This window comes from Geospiza fortis, unplaced genomic scaffold, assembly GCF_000277835.1.
Source record: "Geospiza fortis unplaced genomic scaffold, GeoFor_1.0 scaffold16, whole genome shotgun sequence".
Lineage (NCBI taxonomy): Eukaryota > Metazoa > Chordata > Aves > Passeriformes > Thraupidae > Geospiza > Geospiza fortis.
Window position 1 is genome coordinate 10,914,909 of NW_005054302.1, and position 20,716 is coordinate 10,935,624.

The 20,716-nt window shown below is 38.6% G+C and overlaps 1 protein-coding gene across 11 annotated transcripts in view; it reads right to left on the minus strand.

The window, feature by feature from the left end:
• FAT3 (FAT atypical cadherin 3) overlaps positions 1-20,716 on the minus strand; it is a 399,047-nt gene that overhangs the window by 83,340 nt on the left and 294,991 nt on the right. For all 11 annotated transcript variants that reach the window (XM_031066002.1, XM_031066001.1, XM_031066003.1 and 8 more), the window contains 3 exons: positions 13,476-13,615; positions 3,762-4,037; positions 2,027-2,237 (listed from right to left, as the gene is read on the minus strand). In XM_031066002.1, coding sequence (XP_030921862.1) covers positions 2,027-2,237; positions 3,762-4,037; positions 13,476-13,615 — 627 coding nt within the window. The remainder of the gene's footprint in view (positions 1-2,026; positions 2,238-3,761; positions 4,038-13,475; positions 13,616-20,716) is intronic.

A 20,716-nucleotide genomic window follows, 5' to 3' on the forward strand; every position in this document is an offset into this window, starting at 1 on the left:
CCCTCTGAATCAAAGGGCTGTGTACAACTTGAATTCTGCAGTTAAAATCAATATCCTCAACTGCACATTTTATGGATCATATTCAGCAGCAGAATACTGAATTTTGAGGCACCTGAGATTGGGACATCTATGGAAAATGAAACTGGAGGAGTGTGAAGCTTACAGTAAATGGAAGTTTGAGGTCTGACATTGCAGAAAGAGCTCATGATGAAACAGAAACAGGCTGTAATGAAAAAGTGAGTCTCTAGAAATCATCTATTAGCTAAAGCATCTTTTATAAAAATATTTTCCTGCCTGAATCATGTAGGATTCTATTACCAGTGTAATTGGAACAATACTCCTTAGATGTCAGGATGCTCTTTACATTGTGGTGGCACCTCTAGATGACTGGGAACACATAATAGTAATAAGGTGTCAAGAAAAAGCTGGGAATAGTCTTGGAAAACATTGCTCCAGGAAGCTGATCTACTCTGCTTAGAATTTGTTCCGAAAGGACAGTGTTTAGCTGTCTGGGCACATGTAAGATTGTCCCTAATTTAAGTTAAAGGCCACTGGAGAATACTGAGAAATAACTGCTAAGAACAATGCAGTGCATAAAGGAAATATTTGCTTTGGAGTGCTAACATCTTCCTCATTCTAAGCTCAATACTTTCAGCTGCAAAAGACTTCACCTTCTGGTTTGCTGAAGGTAATCTCCTTCCACAGGGCATACAAGATAATGACAGAAAAATTTTTCCTTGGGTCTTCTCTAAACTTCAGGTTATATCATCCTAATTTAAGGTGTGAGCTTGAATTATATGAAGCTAAATCAGTATGAGATGGTGTAGATACTCTTGTGTCATTAGTTATTTGTCATTTAGCCTGCTCCTAATTGATATGAGCTATCCTAGCTGGGAACAAGTCTTTATAATAATCTAGGGATAAATAATGATCCAGTAGGATCAGAGCCTAATGCTCGTAAAGGCTTGTGATCTGCCTAATATGGGTATAATCTGAAGTACCTGTGACTTTTTTTTATGGAAATGTAAGTTTCAAGTTTTGCTAGTATTCCAGTGGAAAGATTCATATTATGAGTAAAACCCCCTAAGTAGAAATGAAACATTACAATATTCTAAGGTTACAAATTTCTAATTCTTTCTCTCTCTTTCCAGGCATCCCCCCTCTTATGTATCTGTCAATGGTTTCTCTCAAAGATAATTCTTCAGGTTCATGTGACCCAGAGAAACTTACATTCATTTGCATGTGTGTCAGAGATATACTGTGCTGTTGCACCAGTAGAAGAATGCTTTTAGTGGCATAGATTATGCGCTGAATGTAAATATACAGCATTTTACTGCAAAAGCAATTTTCATGTGGTATCATGATGCCTTCTCTTAGTTTCAAAGAGACCTTGTGCCATTAAAATTCTATGGCAGAAGTCTTAGTCTCTGTGCTCCTCTGGTCTGAACACTGGCAAAGATATCAGGACATACCAGCTGTTGTGGCATTTTTTTTTATGGAGGATCCACTGTACACTAGTCTGAAACCAGAACCCTGAACACAAGTCACTGGCTGCAGTTTTGAATAACTATTTTCTGTGATGGCTTTGACCCAATGACTTAGAGGTAACAGGCTCTGTAGCCATCTGGTGAAAATGAAACAGTCACAGAATAACAGAATGGCTGGGCTAGAAAGGGACCACTGGACAGCATCTGGTCCAACACTCCTGCTAAATCAGGTTCACCTACAGCAGGTTTCACAGGATCCTGTAGGGTTCTGAACATCTCCAGAGAAGCAGACTCCCTCTCTTGGGCAACCTGTTCCAGAATGAGTTTGTTCTGAAAGGTTTTGAGTATAGTAGCTTCAGAATAAAATTTAAAAAAACAAAAAACAACAAAACAACAACAACAAGGTGTCTCCTTTGCCCATCTGTACAGGAGAAAGTAGACCAAAGAAGCTGAATTGTGTATCAAGACAGATGACCATTACACCACTGTTCTGTGTCTGGCATGATCCATGATACTTCATTTTTGGCCTCGGTCCTAACCTGCTTCAATAGTATAGATAAGCTCTGCATTTTCTCCTTTGTCTTTGTCCAGAGCTGTGACCTGCAACACTGCTGATCCAACTGCTGCTGACTCAAACACCGAGGCCTCATACAATGGGCTGGTGAAGTAGGGACTGTGGTCATTGGAGTCTTCCACATTTATGATGACTCTGGCCAAGTTTCTTCTGTAAGGGAATTCTTGATCTCGGACCTATAGAACAAGTGCATAGCACACAATTTGACAGTCATCTAGTAAAACTTCACAAATGTTACTCATCTGAGTGTGAATACTACTTTCAGTTAAATTTAATACAAAGTAGTAAAAAAATCCATTTGTCCCAAAAGAACAGTCTGAAATACATTCACACACGGGATGACAGATACTAATATCAAAGAAACAGGAAAGAAGTTAGCGACTTTTTTCGCTTGTGAGAAAATGCATTGCAACTAACCCATCATGACGTGAATTTTTGAAGAGGCAACCACATTAGATCTTAAATATGGGCTGAGGTTTGCAAGAATTTCCTTTTTTATTAATACTTACTGAATGGTCATGCCTTTATCTTGACATTGCCTTCTGTACAGCATATAGGCATGTCTGTCGAGTGCTTGTAGCTGCCAATGGACTACTTAGTGATTATATACATAGATGATAATATCAACAGTAAACAGAGAAGAATCACTTTATGAAGTGCTGGTAACTGTCAACAGAGGCGTAAGTTACCACACCTGTCTCAATCCCATCCAAAATACCTCAGCACTGCTTCACTGATAATCCTGCCACCACTGTCTCCTGAAAATTTCAGTTCTTAAACAGAGGAAAAGACCTATTGTGTCAGGTGGAGATCAAAGCCCAGCACCAGAGAAATACCACTCGTGGCCATGTGTTTCTGTGATTCAGTTTATAGCTATTTCTCAGTCTGCTTGCCAAAGGACTTGCAACATTTTACTCTGTGAGCAGAGACCACACTCAGCTGCCCCTTGCTGCATCTCACAGCAGCTTTTTGCTTCCTAGGGTGCCCTGCTAAAGGTGCCCCTGTACCTAACACACCATGAGTAGTTCCTTAGAAGGCCTTGGCTGCAGAAGTCTTAAGTAGTTAAAGAAAATAGTGGACTCCAACGTTTAAACTAACACAATTTTTTGGGTTTTTTTTTGTTTGCTTGTTTTTTAAAAAAAATATGTCTGTGATATACAATCTCCACTTGAAAACAGACAGATTTATGTTCTGTAGTCTAGACACACCAAGCAAAAATTGGTAATTAACTTTTTTCTGCATACCCAAAGATTTGGAAATGCAGATAACGGAAAGTTATTTTGTATATCAACAGTTTATGTACTGACATAAGTCTATAAAAGTAAGCTATAAATGAGGCTTGTATTCACAAAGGCTGTAGCATTCTCCATGGCAAGAAAGCAGTTATCTCCCAGTGAATAACTTCTCAAATAACTTTCAGACTCACTTCAGAAACTCTGAAAATTACCTTGAGGGAGAGGACCAGATGCCAAGAGATTAAATAATTACCTGCTTGCTCTCCCTTGAGATAGAGAATCATATCACATTCCATACAATGGATTCACAATACAGTTTCCCAAAAAGCCAAAATAAAAACTGTGAAATAAATACACAGCAGGGCAGGCAAGATTAAATTAGGGACTACTTATTGCACCGAGTCCTTCACTCAAGAGAAGCCTACTCCATGCATGTCCCTGAAGTAGCCACAACTGCATTCATACCATGACATTAAGGATGTGCTTATCTTGAGCTTCGTGGTCTAATCTCTCAGCCGTATAGAGAACCCCGGTGTTGGGATCAATTCTGAATTTCCTCATGCTGACTGTGTCGATGCTGCTGTGAATAGTGTAGCTCAGCTTGTGCTTTTCATCTCTGTCTATAGCTTCAATTTGCAGAATTTCAGTATCAGGGAGGATGTCCTCTGAAATGGTGACATCGTAACTTGGCTGAGAGAATTCTGGGCCATTATCATTGTTATCCAACACCTTGATAAGAACCTACAGTTAATAAAAAAAAAAAAATTTGAAGTTATTGAAGTCCAGTCAGACTACTGAATAAGCACCTAGAGAAATGCAATTTACTTTGAATGGCTGAAGATATTATGCTGCTGCATGGTGGGACTGGGAAACATTATTTAATATTAAATTATTATTTTTCAGATCAAAAGAAACAGAAAGGATTTGACTTTGGAAGTAAAATGTTCCTAACTGTAAGACCTACTCAAAGCCCGATGAAGAAGCCCATATTTTCAGTATCTGTAGATTGGAAAGTATTTCTACAATGGCCACAAGGAAAGCTTTTGTCCTTCCTTGTAATTGCCTTAGTTACAAGAGACTTCTAGAACTATTATGTAATTTCCTTTCCCCTTCACTACTATTAAAGCTATAAAAGAATCTTTTCATGTTGCTTAAATCTGCTTTTTATACAATCAATATTCAGCTGAATCCTGTCTTTTCTGCCCAGTATATTGCATTGGGGCTTACTGGCAACATCAAATTGTGACAGCAGTGGAGATTTCAAGTTGCCTCAGATTGCTCTTACACCACTTGAGGTGGGCACAGGAAACACAACCTCACTACCATACCAGCACACCCCACACAGATCAATGCATACCACCAAGGACAGCTCATCTCAGGGCACTGGTCACACACAAGGATTATTTTCTTTGTTACATCCTTGCTCTTCCTTTGCCAGTGATGTCTGTCTTTATTGCCAACTAATTCACTTCCCCCTCCAACACCTATTTGTCTCCTTTTTGTTGCAGTTTATGAATGGTAGAACACTAAAAATGTGAATGAATGCTGTGCTCTTTGTCTCAAATCTGTCCTTAAAACTTCTGAATTGATCCTTAAAGAAACTTGGAGAGTGGGAGAGCAGGCCAGGGTGCTGCTCTTGCTGCCTATTACACCCATTTCAATATATCACAAGCTGACTCTGATAAATAATAGGAATCACTATTTTCCAAGCTTTGTCTTTTAAATTTACATTATGCATGTCGCTCTGACGACATTTTGTGGGTTTTGCCATTGGAGAAGTCACTCCCTGGGGAAAATGTGCTTTCCAGAGTTGGTATGCCATAGATTGCTGTGGGTAGTGTGGCAGCAAAACCCTTGACAAACTGTGTAATACTGAAAGCTGAAATCTGAAGAGTTGACTCTTTTTCAGTGCTAGAAACAAAAAGTATTTTTTCCAGAATATGCCTGTGAGAGCACAACCTAATTTTACAGCAAGTAAAACAGAACAATCTTTTTATTCAAAGGCTTTGAAATAAGAAATGGTCCAATTAATGACTTGGGAAAGGCAACACACACAACTCTTTGGTCGGACTAGGAGACCTGACCCATCACTCATTATATTTTCTTTGTTGCTTTGTTACTTGGCTCTCTTTTAAGAAAGTACTTTACTGTTTTGCTTGATCCAGCCCTGTTCACCCATGCTTTCTTAACAGAAGAAAAATACAGCTATACTCTGACTGCAATATTGCACAAACAGATGTTGGCCTCAGAGAGAAATGAAACTTTAGATTTCCATGATATGTGGGAGGGTTTGCAGAATACATTACCAGAAGGAACATGAGCAGTTGTAAGAAGCAGTTGTAATGAACTAGCCTGGGAACTGTTCAAAAGAAAAGACAGCTGAAATAAAATGCTCTGTAAGTTAAATGGCATAAGACTTGCATTCCATACAATTTCATTTTCACCAGATAATGGCACGCCAGAGTGAAGCAGGGTGAAGCCTATATTAAGTTATGCTTCAGTCTTGGACAGATAGCAATAAAATTGGGGAGAAATACACATTGCTAGGCCTATAGTAATGAGGAAGAGTTACTTAGCTTTTTATACTTTTATTGTTGCTGTAATGTATCAAACATGTTTCTGATCTGACTGAGGAAAAAAACCCACCCAAATCTATGTTTTAAAAATTGTGAAGAAACCAGCTGTAACATATGAAAGAAAGCCTGAGGAGAAGATTAAAGTCTTAAACTCTAATCTAATGAGACACAGAGCCAGTGCTGAACCACTTTTTTAGGGTAAGCAAGAGGAGTTGGGGATTATCAATATTTGATACAGAAGTTTTCTTGAGTATTTTTGATGTTCTCAGTCCTTGACAGGTACCACTATAACACGACTGATAATTAACACAGATAATTTATTTTGTTTTTCATTTGTGACCAAAAACTTTGTCAGGTACCATTTTAGACAGTCCAACAGAGAAGTAAAAACTTTTCAAATGGATTGAAAACACCAAGAGTGCTTGACTCTGCAGATGTTAGTACAGCACAGGCTAACATGAACCAGGAAGCTTCCATATGAGGGACAGGCTTGTATCTGTGAATTTATTTTTAAAATTGGTGTGTGCAAGCTGAAGCTGTTCTAGAAGGTGAAAAAAATAAATGTACAGAAACACACCAATGCATCTTAAAAGTATTGCTACAGAAGTGACATGCTATTTTGTTTGCATGGTATATAATCATCCCAGAGCAGTGATTCACTTCCTATAATATCTAATGCATTTTGGGATCACCGGCAAACTGAGAAAGCAGAAGAGGGCATAAAGGTTTATCCATCCCAAGGCTTCCACTATGACTGTCCAAGCCATGGCTCCATGATTTTTGCCTTTACTAGACTCCACAAACTGAACAGGGTGGGACTGGATCAGCATCAGAGACCAAGGGTAATCCATGAGACCGTGGAAATTACAGCATGGATTCTCAGAGCAGCATTTCTTCCCACTGAAAAAGGTGTAAGCTATTGCCCTCACACATATATGGACATAATAATGCTTGGGGAGTGCAAGGCATGGAGGGAGACAAGATAAAAAAATTGAGGCCCTCATTCACTGTCATCAAACTTACAGGGAGCTGTGCACTTAAAATTGCTTTGATCATTGCCAGAAAATCTCTAATTTTTCTTTCTTTTTCTTTTCTCTCTTTCACTTCACATCTACTGTAAGACTGATCAAGTGCCTGTTTAAGTGGCAGGCATCTTCCTCCCTAGAGATGCCAGTATTTTAATGATTTGTCAAGTGATCCACATTGAAATACACATTATTTATTACATACTTTGCACTTCAACAGCCTCTTCCATCTGGAGATGGAAGGCGATGGGTTAGAAATGCTAATGAATAAAAAAGTCATTATTGATTCACAATTTCTTCTATTTAAGCAGTTAAGAGTATTTCTAATTTTTCTCAGCTGTCCCTCAAAATCCCCGAGAGTCAAATGTAATTTTAACATTTCTCTCCTTTAATAGAGAGGGTTGTATTTTCCTTGCAACAAAAGAAAGTTAAGTTATATATGGGAATACTGATTATACAGAGCTCTGTTAAACCTATAAATGGAATTCTTTAATGTTCTTAAAAATTGAGCTATCTTGGGAGTTACTTTAAACAAAACCAGGTAAAAGAAAATGGAGTTTTAGTCCCATTTAGAATAGCTATTAGTCCCTTAGTTCTTCCAACATTTCTGAAGAGTAAGTGACTATCGTCCCCGTATTTTGTCCAGGAAAACAATGCCCTGCAACAAGGTTGCCAAAATCCCAGGTAAAATGCACTGGTAAAGCTGGGGAAGGTGTTTTCAGTTTATTTTTGAGCCACACCCCTTTTATTAGGTCACCTTAAAATGCCATTCTTCCTATGCAGATTTGCTACTCCAGCAGGATAACTTCTAGTAAGATGTTACTTAAAAAGAAAGCAAGGAAAATGTGACACTGACATGAACACCAGGCTCACAGAAAACCTGATCCTACAAACATACATGAAGCTGAGTAAACTGAGTGCCACCAGATTGTTAATATGAGGGAAGTTTCTCAAATTCATTTCATGGCTGCCAACCTCAGGCATAAAATCTTGGTACTATTGGCAAATTTCCCATTGACTTCAAAAGAGTCAGCAAAAGGGTCCTTGAAGTCTTATGCTTTAGGCAGCTGGTAGTACATCTTTCACCTCAAATCAAGAGTTACACTACTGAAGTGACTCAAAGACTCCCAATGCCTGTGTAATTTAATATTTTCTACATATTTATTCCCAAATGGAAGATATGGCAAGAATGAGTTGTGTGGCATAAATATCCTTTATTACCGCGTAGGTGCCCGGGGTGTTAAGCTGTGACAATACCCATTGTGCACAATCAAAGCAAGGCTTTAAAAGTTTCCCAACACATCTCCAAAAGGTGACGAATGGAAATGTTTACTATTTGTTGGCTGCAAAGCAGGGATTCCTCTTTGCTGACAACTGCTCAAGATTGCTGACTGAGCTACTTTTCTTTGACAAACATTAGCTGCAAGTCTTTTTTTCCATGCTCATAAAGCCAACATGCAGCAAACCAGTCTCTGCCTGGCTCTCCTTGAAAGCCCATATCTTTTCCAGTGCATTGTGGGCTTCAGAAAGGCAGGCTTGCCTCTTTCTGTGGCCATTGTGTGGAGCCTAATTTATAGTCTGAACAAGCTCTTCACTATAAAAGATTTGCTCCTCCCTGCTCACTTCCTATTTCCCACAGTTAAAACAAGTTTCAAATAAAGGAATCACAGCCCTCCAAGTTTACAAATTAGGCAAAGTAACACTCAGAGCATTAGCAAAGACTTTGTACTCAAAATGTTAAGTGAAAGGCCTAGAGAAATACAATCAAATCAAAGCAGGACAAAATCTAATGCAGGAAATGTCTCCAAAGCTGTTTTTAATGCTGCCCATAACAAATACCTTTGGTTTAGGCATAGACATATTTGACTGAAAGCTGGGTAAATGCCAGCAACTGCTTTACAGACATTTGAAGCTGGAAGAATTTGCTTGGCTAATTGCTTGGTCTGGGCACCGTGTTGTAGTACAACCTATTAAGTGCCTGAATTATTTAAACTCAGGTTACACTTCTGTACAGGTTTTGAAACCTATTTCAATTTAATACTGCTTTCAGCAATGATACCACATAGCTTTATTTTCTACTTCCTGACAAGTTTTTCTTTCCTCCAAACTCCAACTTTAACATAAAAATTCAGTTTCTCTACCAACATCAGTGTCTAGTTATTTATACTTTACTGTGTTCTTTGTGTTATGTTAAAATTGAAAGAAAATTATTCGCTTTACAGGCAAGGCAGTGCTGAGATTACTGGATGTAAAAAAAAAATAAAAATCAAGGAGTGGTTACAGTTTGGAGTAAATGTTCAACAGAGCGAAAGTGAAAAATCTAATTGAATCCATATGTCTCTTTTTCTGCCCTAGAAGAATCCACAGCCCAGAACTGCTTCTGGTAGGCTCTAATGTCTTATCTACGTTTTGGCCATGGTCCTCTAAGAAGAGCATTTCACCATTCATTTAAGAGAATCACCCTCACTCAGGGTGACTGATCAGCTTCTCTTAAGAAAATGTTGCAAAGAGAAGGTGATCTCTGAAAGGTGAGACAGAAACTCAGAGTTAAAAGTCAATCCTCAGCACAAGAATAAATTAAATTCTAAAACCTTCTTCAAGGAGAGACAGAAAGGGGCAATGAGCAGTAACTTCTGTCTGTTCTTCCAGTCTGGCCGGCTTCAGCAGAGGGTATTGTAAGCAAACATCTCTGGATCTGCAAAAACTTTTCAGGGGGACGTGCATGTTACCCTCTGAGAGCCCACTCTACTGGGAAATAGGTGGTTTTGCAGTAAGTGAAACTGAAGTGCTTTTTGCCTCCCAGCTTGGAGGCAACAGCTTTCATGTTCTAACACATCTTTTCTATAGCAGTTACAATGATGAGAAAGAAGAAGAAGGCAGGAAAATGAGGAGTAAAATAATCTTTTTCACATAGTAACATCACTCCAGAGGCTGTTCTTACAAAAATATAATTATCTGCTAGGACAACATTCTCAATAAAAGTGAAACATTATAATAACTTAAATAATAGTTCAATGATTCCTCCCTGCCCCCGTACTCTGCTTCTGTGGGTATTTTCACAAAGCTCAAGAGTATGCACTACAAATAAGTAAATAAATGTGATTCTATTCCTCTGTTGCGCCTGTGTGTATAAGATCTGAGTTGTTCAGTAAAAAAAGGGATTTCGGATAAACCTGACTCATGACCAGGAGAATTTCTCATGTTTCAGAGTCAAAATTGTGGCAGAAGTAGGCATTTAGATGCCATTAAAATGATTCCTTGTCGGGAGAGAACTCTCTCTGCTCAATCAAGGGCACCAAACTCTTTTGCAGGCCAAAGGGAGGTGATGGCCATGGCAGGGAGCAGTCACTGCACAGAGCCACTGATCCAGCTTTCTCCAGCACACGGGATACAGAAGCCCCAGTCCCTCTGCAAGGCCAGCAGCTTGCCTGGCAGCTGCAGGAGTTGTGTTTCGTGGGAATTTGGAGCAAATGTATTCCTTGAGCCTCTAATAAATGACTGTGTGGCCTCAAGCAATGATGGATAAAAGAAAGGGAAAAAGCAAAAGCTTTCCCTGGCTAAGTCATGAGACTTAGCCATTCCAGAAGTTAATCACCGTGACTGAAGTTTTATACCTACACTTCAAATATATAAATCAAACAAGCCAAAATTTCTTTGTATTTTTCCTTCTCCATCCCTTCCCATCCCAACTGCTGGATGGTTCGGGTTTACATGGATGGGCAGCATGGCGAGTGGCAGTGGCTCAACAAGTCCTGGCACTTTGGTTCTCACTTTGCAGACTGTATTTCTTTTGGAAACCTTGATCATGCCCAAAACAAGTAGGCTTTTGGTTACACAGAAAGTTTATAACTTTTTTTTTTAGTACTTCTTATGTTCTTTTTGCCTCTTTTCGCAACAGTGAACCATTATTAAGACAGATGTAACTTTTAAATCAAAATTATTTCCTTCCTCTCATGGCACAATAATGAACCATGTGCACAGTAAGGCATGAAGGAAGTGAACAGTTCATTGGAGTTTAAGGCATGCAGGAACATTGCTGAAGAAACTTCACCAAGTCCATGCCAGGGATCATGTTACCCAAACAAAAATCTTCGGCATTTTTATGCTGTATTTTACCACCTCCAACTGTATAATAGACAAAAGGCCAAGAAGAGATAAAGGAAAACAGCTGGGGTGGAATAAAAAGCAAGAGTTTTCCATTGCACATGGTGATCATCAGCTGTTTCATAATAAACCATCATACTTTGAGGGGGACTTTAAATTATTTTATTGTTATTCAAAATTGCTTTCTACCTGCTTCATCTTCTACCATAACTTCCTGCAGCTACAGTCAAAAATGCAGGTGGAACTGTGTACATAGAACAAAATAGTTAAAATGTTGTTTTGTCAAAACTCGGAATAAGGCCACTGAGAGCTATCAATAAATGATCTATTCTATGACATTTTTAAATTAAACCAATCAGTATTATATTTTTTTATTATTTTTCTAAAAGAAAATTAAGATGAGGAAGGTAACCAAAGGTTCCAAAGTACAGCCAAAAATAAAGCAGGAAAGCTTTGCAAAATGGAGTGATAAATATGAAGGCCATAATTCTGTCAGTTTTGAGATAACAATCACTTTTAAAATCTCTGTTGTGAAGACCAAAAGAAACACATGCTTGGATGCCCTGGCCGCCATTAAAAATTAAACAGTATCCACACAGAGAGAAGGTGGGGGAGGGAAGGGTCTGTACACACCAGTGATTATTAATGCTATACTCTTGCAATCTGAAGCTATCTTACATTCCTAAATGGGTCACATCACTGTTAAAAAGAATGCTCAGGCTTCTTTTAGAATGCAACAGCTTTACTGAAATATGTTTTTACCATATGTTTTAATTAAAAATGTAGGGGTTTCATCCAACTAGGTTTTGAGGACTGTTATATAGGTCAATTTATTAAATCAAAAGCAGCAGAAACAATAAACACAATATCCATGAAAAGAGAAATTACTTTAATCCAGCATGTTTGAAATTCCCTAAGCTTTTTTAATATTTTTTTGGCTGAAATGTTTGCAAGAAAGAAAAAAGGTCACATTAGGCATTCAACACCATCTAACATGTGGACTAAGAGTGTAGCCAAGATTAAAAAACAGCGTAACAAAGAAAAAAACTACTCAAGAGTTGAAGAAAATGCCTAATGGAAAGGGAACATAAAGAGGTCAGTCATTCTCCTTTCCTTGTCTACCGGAAGACTGGGAGGTGATTTGAGTATTGTAAGTGCCTTCCTGGGGAGAAAATAGTTTTTTTTAAAGAGTTCCTTAATTGAGCAGAGAAAGGCATAACGGGGAACATGGGCCAGATAAAATCAAGCTTAAAGTTAAGGGATGTTTTTAGCAGAGATGCAACTAATTCTAGAACTGACAGGGAAAACATTGGATTTCCTACCACCTAACTTACTATCAACTGATGTTTTCTTACCAAGGGTGGATTATTGGGAGAAAACATCAGACATTTTAGGGCTGGGGTATAAACAGGACATATAAACATGAACTCAGATTGAGAAAGCACTCAATGATTTAACAATTTCTTAGGAAAGCTGGTGTTGTGGCTCACTGAATACAGATTTACATCCAAAGCATTTGAGCAAAAAGGCAAGGTACAACAGAAGCATCTGCATGTGCATGCATATATGTAAACATAAAAAATGTTCAGGCTTTCCTTCTGAATTATAAAGAAGGAAATAACATAACCAACAATTTTTTTCATTTACACTTGGGGAGTAACTCAGATGTAGAATTTCAGGCCCTAAGTAATCCACAGCCCACAACTCTACCTCATATCAAAGGATTTTACTGCTTGAAGTCTTCCTGGTGTCTCCTGGACCTCAGAGTCCCTGTCCTTGTGCCATGACCCAATTCCAGACTGACTCCCACTGAACAGATAGCTAGGCTCTGCGTCAGGGTGTCTCCTACAAGGATGTGTCAGAGGCAGCATTGCTCCAGCCCATCACGTTTATCTGACCCAACTTTAAAGGCAAGGAGCCTGATAAGCAAGCCTGGTTTTAAAAAGTTCAGCGGGGCTGCTTCGCAGAAGACATTGTAACCACAGGCAGTGACACTAAAGGAGGGATTCTTTGAATTTTAAGTTTCGCCTCTGAACAATTTCTTTTCTGAACAATTGATCTTGTGTCCCACATTTGGGTCTTCGGAGGATGAGAGGTATAAACTCCATTTAACACAATCAATAGCAATATTCCCTGACACCATGGAAGCACTATTGTATTGAGGACCATTATGGGGAGACGCAATTGACAAAATCTAGGCTTTGCTGCCTGTGATAGGGACTCCCTCAGCTGGAGGAAGGCAAATTACTTTCATGTGAGCAGGAAGAGAACAAAAGGAGAAATAACACTTTGAAACATTCAATAGCTGATTCTTTACAGCCAAATGGAAAGGCTCTGAAAAATATCCCCTCCATTAGTTATTGGTGGTCTCAAAGGATGAGGTTTCACCTGAATGGAAAAATTAATAACTTTTATAGCATATACATTCCAGCAACAAATGAATAACTTGCCAAGAAAGGAATGTGATATTCTACCTGAGTTGTGGCAATGTTTGTTCCATCGGTGACCTCCACAGTCATGTTATACATTGATCTCTGCTCTGCATCCAAGGGCTTTGCAATGACAATCGTGCCCACTCCCTTATAGGCGTCGAAAGAACTATCGTAATTCCCTCCTAATTGTTGCACAAAAACACAATCAGATTAGCCATTCCTTGAAAACTTCCATTGCAAGTATTCTTAAAAGTGGGCGTGTCTGTTTACTGCCATCCATCTTAATGGCCTCTCTTAGCACACAGTACGTCTAGTGATACTTCTTTGCTCATAAGTCATTTATATTTCAAAGCACAGTTTGTATATTGAAAAGCAGATATCATTAGAATGCATTGCCAAAAAGAAAGAATAAAAATCTAGCAGTACATTTAAGTAAACTATAGATGAATCTATAAAAATAATCAGATGGCTATAAGCCCCTGTGTGCCCTTGTGTTTTAAATAACAAACAAGAATAATTATCTTTTTGTATAAAAGTAATTTCAAGAGGGTTTTATTCTACAAATTTTATTTTCAGGAAATTCTCACTGGTACTTCTGGGTGCAAATACCATCATCTGAGTTTTTAAAAATTACAATTATAATCAATTTTAAAAATGCAAATAGAGATTTGTTATGTTAATACCAAGGACAATGATAATAACTGGCAGCAAAGGTCAAATACTTCCAGTGTTTTAAGAATTATTCAAATAGATCTGACAGGATACACAACCTAAATTCTTTCCAGTACAAGAAAACCTCTCACAAAGCACTGTTCTAATACCAACATCCCCTTTTCCTGTCACACACTGAATGCTGTAACAGTGGGAAAACCCTCCTGAGTACCAAGTGAAAGAAAGAAAAGAAAAAAAAAACTATTAGCAAGTAAAATAAGGCTATAAATAATATAACCTCAAAAATAATTTCAGATTGAAGGGTTAGAAGATTTGTCAGCCACAGCTACAGTTTATAAATTTGAACCACTCATTATTTTCAAAAGCACAGCACACACTCCCTGCTGATAAGCTGTTTTCTTGCTTACTCATCTATGAAGTGTAATTTAGTATTAGTTGAGTCTGAAATTTTTGGAGGCTAGGGACAGGGAGAGGTGGGACACAACACTGCTGACAGACAAACTCTTAAGCTATATTCATAACACAGCAATTCAACGCCAACCCTGCTCCACAGAGACAAAAAGCCTTTCAAACCCCACTGGTTATGAGACTTGTGTAACAGCGGCTGAAAGCTCTTGAGATGAGGTCCACAGGTAGAAAAATATCCATCCTATTGACTTAGCTCTGGTGAAATACACATAAAGAGAGATAGATGTGAATGGCTGCTAGTGTAACAAAATGGGTCTCAAAATTTTAGGGCTGGGGACTGAGTAGAGAAGAGAAGAGTCTTCCATGCTCTCCCATCTGCATGGTTTGCTGAACAGGAACTGGCATTATCCTCAGAAGCAGTCATGCATTTACTGACAGAAGAATGTTTTGGCATTTGAAGAAGCTGAAGATTAGGAGGTAACACAGCAAAATCACAGCCCCTGAATTCTTTAATGTGAAGGAAGTCTCACTTCTACCTCTAGCACAGGCTATTGCAAAGAAAGAGGAAGGTGGAAGAAGAACTGCTCTGTCCATTTTTGCCTTGAAAGAGATTCAGAGATGGATAGAAGAAAATGGGACGAAAAATAATAATGCAGGTGACTGCTGCAGAGGAAAGGCAGCATTGGTGAACTTCTGGCCGCTGAAGTGATCCAAATGTAGTAATTTCAGATGTGCCATCAGATTTCCATATGTTGAACAGATGTATGTACACATATACAGATCTAAGCCTAATAGATGAAGTTGTGGTTTTCCAGGAGAACATTGCCACTGGACCTGTTGTCATTTAAGGCAGATAGAAACATTGCTTACTCCTTGCCCTCATTCTGCAAGCTGTCCTTGATATTTAAGCAATAGCAAGGTATTTGGACATTGGTGCTTTCTTTTTTTTTTTTAAAAGTTAGTCTGGAAGAAAAAGTTTCTTTCTCCCAATTAATGTTTTAAATTGATTTACTTGAGAAAAATTGCACCATGAAAACCTCCTTTGAAGAAAAGAGCTTGAGATTCATGCAAGGAAATCTCAGCTGAAATGAAACTAGCCTTGGGACAGTAGGCACTTCACAAAGAGAATGTTTCATACTGATAACCATGAAAACAAAGTGCAAGTCTATACTTTGAGATGCTTAATAACCATCTTAATGAGCAATCAAAAATTATATGCTATCAACTGGCACACACTTCCAAAAAAACCTGCCTTTAAAGCTTCCAAGAAGTAACATGGAAGGATTAGCAATAAATGTTTTAAGTGACCTTCTGCTGGCTCAGAGCTGGGTTTTCAGGGCACCACATAAGCTGTTGCAAATAGACCAACTTCTTCAAGCCACTTCCATTAAGTGAAGCATACTCTTCCCCTAAAAGAAGAACTGAATCCATCATGTGAATTTTTTATACATTATTCACATCTTCCAAAACGGTCTAGTGACAAACAAATTAATCTTGGTTGCCAGCCACCCCAGCCTGTAACTAACCAGGCAATGCAGTTCATTTTACACTGAATCGTTTTCTATTAAGCAAGGCAGAAATTGCATCAAACACTGAGGCAGAGATGGATCAGAGAACATCCTGCTGTGAGATTTGTGAATATTATCTATTTTGGAGTGAGACCCTGAATTATTAATGATTCAGTCTTCTACATTTTAACAGACCATGGTCACATGAAGAATCATGCAGATGGATGAACTTCTGGGAATACTGCCTGAGATATTGGGTCCTGCCTCTCATCTGCAGTACCAGAGGCAGTCTGCAAATGGTTTGTGCTGCTCCTTGGCCTCTGTATACACTCCAAACAGGACCTCATATGATAAATGCTTCTGAAACTGCACTAAACACGGATGAATTAATGAATTACATAAAAATGCTATAAAAGTTAAACATTTAGGGTCTTACAGATGTGTTAAGTCTACACAAGGCCTACTATGAAGTTAAGTCTATGCAAGGCCTATTAGAAGCATCCGCCACAATCATCTCTGAAAGACAGGTGCTGAGTTGCAGAAAGAGAGAGGTATCATTCTCATGTAAAAACAAACAGGAGCCTTCTCTTTAAAACTCTTGCAGCTGGGAACTCCACATGAAACCACTTCCATCCAAAGGTGCCCATGGAGAGGTTGGAGGTTGAGGCCCTAGGAGGTGACAGCTGAGAAGGTGCTGGCTTCTGGGGTGTTGGAGGCTGTTTCCAAAAGCTTGACGTTTTGTCTGTACCAATCTTTTGGAAGGGAGCTTGTCTGCAGTGCCATAAGCTCCCACAGCATCAGTTGTAACAATTTTACTATTGTCCATTTAATAGTTTCTTTGATCACAATCTTCAGATGAAAGAGGGCTAAGGATGATGGCATCTTGTTCAGCTGCTCAGTTTTATTAATGTGAATTTTCATTACTTATTCCACTTCCCAGCATTTGGCACATGCTTTCCTTTTTACTTTCTACTAAACCCTGCTTTCAGATACAAGATACGTAGAAGCTGTCTTTGCTAATGTGCTTGCAATTGCATTAGGAAAGAAATATTTCAAATTAAGATAATACATTGTGAGTTCCTCAGGCACTTTGGGAAAATCAGTGACAAAGAAAGCAAGATGATTGCACTGACAATGTGGCTAGACAGGTTGTCCTGAGAAAGCATTTCAATACTGAATAACCCCAGAGACATGTGGATTAGCTGTTGTCTCTGGTATAATTTCAGGCTAAAACGTAATGCTGATACATCTTCAATAGAGTTTAAAGACTCCCCTTAAAATAATCTGATTAGACTGAAGCACTTTGAATAAGATTTCATGAAAAGTCCATGTCTACTTTAAATGCTGTCTTTGGATGAGAAGACTTATCATGTTGGAATGGTAAAAATTCATCCAGAAAAAAATTCATCCACTTTTTCTCTCCAATTGATTGTTAAGATTCCCAAAATCACCTAGCAGATTGCTATGTCTACACTTCAGACACCTAAAGTTAAGTGAGATGATTTCCACCCTTACATTCTTGAGGTTTATCTTAATGCTTTTGCAAAAGCCCTGGAAGCATTACATTTTTAGAACTAGCAATTTTAATGTCATCTAATAGTGTGTTATAGTTTATATATGATTTTCCAATTCCAGCTGCTTTTGGTACAGCTGTAGAAACAGCCCCTGGTAGAAAAGATCTTATTAACTGGCCCTCACTACAACTCTCTAGAAGAGTCTTTATTTTCAGTTTAACAGATGGTATAGTACAGTTAAGTAAGAGATCTCAGGAAATTGAACTGACACACCTCTGAGCCAACAGACTCTAAGTTGTGTACTTGGTATAGAGTTGGTTACATTTTCTGTCTGAACCTGGACTTTTACCTTTGTTCTTAGCTTATTTGTTGGCTTCAGACTCATATGAACAATTTTTCTTCTGCCAAAAGTCCCATATACTTTGGAAAGAACTGATTCTCCTTCTTATAAAAAAGATACCTGAAAAGCCCCAAACCACTGAACTTTGTGAGGCTAACAAGAGAGGTGCAATGGAAAGGCCAAGGAAAACTTCACAAATCAAAAAGGATTTCTGGGGGTCGGCTGAAGAATTTGCCTAAGGCAAGACACAATCCAGATCTTGCATTCCCACAGGATATGGACTCTGCAACTGTCCCTTTCTAATTTCAGCGTTGGGTTTTTTAATTTTCAAGCATATTCTTCTTATATTGCATTTTGCTGCAAGCAGGTAATTTTTTTCGTAGGGCACTTCCTAGATGTGGTTCCTTTTTGGTACGATGTGTAGCCTCCCCATGTTCCTATCAGTTGCTGATACACATTTTAGGATGATCATGCTGCTGGGAAAAATCATTTTCTCCTCTGAGAAGAAAATGTCAGCAAAGCTGGAGGATCTGTAGGCAAACAAGTCCCATATGAGGACCTTTTTACATATTTTCCAGTGGGACGATCAAAGAGGCTGGGATTGAATACCACCTCAGAAATATCTGATGACTGCCGAGAATCAGACTTGTTCAGTCTTAGATGCAAAGATGGATCACACTGAGCTCTAGAGGACATCCTGAATTCAAACATTGCTAAAACCTAGCAGGAGTCTTCCTTCACTGGCAGGTAGCAAACGGCATACAATATTTTATGTTCAAACTTAATAGAGCCGTGATATACGGCTATCCTCACACAAGTCTCATTTGGCCCACCATGCCATTATGGACAAATGGAAAAAAGAAATAGAGGAAATTATCTGATTTAGAGAACAGTCCTCTAAACCACATTTTCTCACTGCAGAGAAGATTCTTACTTGTCTGTCCCAAAAAAGCTGACAGCAGTGAGCAGTGATGATAAACTGGGCCAATTGCTACAACTGTCACATTGCTCAAGGAAGAGAATCAGAGCAAAACGCAGGAAACTAATTCACCCCGAAACTCAGAGGTGAGGCTAAAGTACCTCTAGAATTTCCAGAAAAAGAAGCAAAGCCAAAATTTTCATTTCTTTTGTTTTCAAAGAAGATGAAATAAAGACTGCCTCAAAAACGAAAATTTCAACTACAGATTTTTTAATCATAACATAATAAATATTAGTAAAATGACAGGTAAATATTTGTTCTTTTATGTACTATATCATGCTAAGAAGAAAGTAATGCAGACTCTGAATTTTAGATAAAACTACTGTAAAGAGAGTCAAAGCCTTGAGTTTGCTGCTAAGAAGCAGAAAGCAAGGGCATAAAAAGCAAGAAAGAAATCAGGAAAGTATTTTAGATAGTTCTCAAAATATTATCCAAAGAAGGTTAGGGAGCTACATGTTTTTGACTTTAATGAAAACTTGCAGCACTATGAATTAAATGGATGATTAACTAAAATGAATAGATATTAAAATTATTGGCACTTAAGCACGCTTGGTAAAAAGTGCTGATGTGGTTTCAAAGCTTGGCTGCTGTTATAAAGGCACAGGCTGGGGGAGGAAGCAAAGATAGAGGGAGGACTGTTTGGGGAACCAGAGAGATGTTGTGCAACATGCCACTTAAGCAAAGACTAGCACCATGCAGCTTAGCTCCAGTGTTAAACTAGTCATCCCACCATTCCCATCAGTAACAAAGGAAAAAAACAGAAAGGGCTCGATTTACCTGGTATAAATAAAGGTCTCTGACTTATTTGGGAGTTCCCATTGAAAATTAGTTTCTTATTAATGACTAAATAAATTGTAAACTGATACAACTTATGCTTATGTCTTTCACACAGTGGGATGTGCATGAATTGAGAATGGTATTGAATGCAATCTGAAAAGAGAAACCAGGTATGACATCTCAACTATTCCCAATTAAAGAAATAAACGATCACCCAAGTATCCTGTTCCTCTCCAGTCCATCAATGGAAGATGATTTCCCTGCCTCTGTGGCATCTTCCTCTCTTGGATCTGATTAACTCAAGAACTTAAACAGCTACCTAAAGTATATATCATTAAGGTGCAAAGTTAGACAGGACACTATAGCCAAACTTTTCTGCTCTCCCTCTCTTTTTTTTTTTTGTCTGGTAGAGAGTGGATGCTATGCATTAAAAAAGAGATCGTCTGGAATTCCAATGCCCATTTATTTTGAAAAGGTCATAAAGATAAAGGTCAAGCTGCAAACTCTATATTAAACCATGTCTCTACATAAGCCTTCAGGGGTTTTGCTGACATTACTGTGAACCATGCACAGAGGTTCAGAATCACGATATACCAGATGGAGCAGGATCAGGTCTGGTTTTACAGCAGCACAGAAACCATCTCGTGCATCAGCAGTCACATACAGCTTTCTATATGTGACAATTAACTTCTACATATACCCCGTGTCCTTCATTGGGCTTTTCAGCACTAGACCTCAATGCTGATGGTATCAAGGAACAATGAAAAAAAGTGGGGTTTGGCACTGGCTAAAGGCAGCAATGGTTATCTAAATACACTGTGTTCTGTCTGTAAAACTCTCAGGATGGGTTTTGTCTTCGCTCCTTGTATGCTGAGTGTCTGGAACAATAAGGTCTTCTGCGTGCCCAGGATTGCTGGCTATTCCTGTTGCAGAAACTGCTGCTGTTGGGAGTGCAATTATTTGTAACAGCAGCAATATTTAATGAAAACATTCATATGGTAGCAGAACCAAAGTGGAAGGTCAGGGTCACCGATTTCTCATTAAATCTAGGAAAGCTCTCTCTCAGTGACCTCTGCAATGATGCA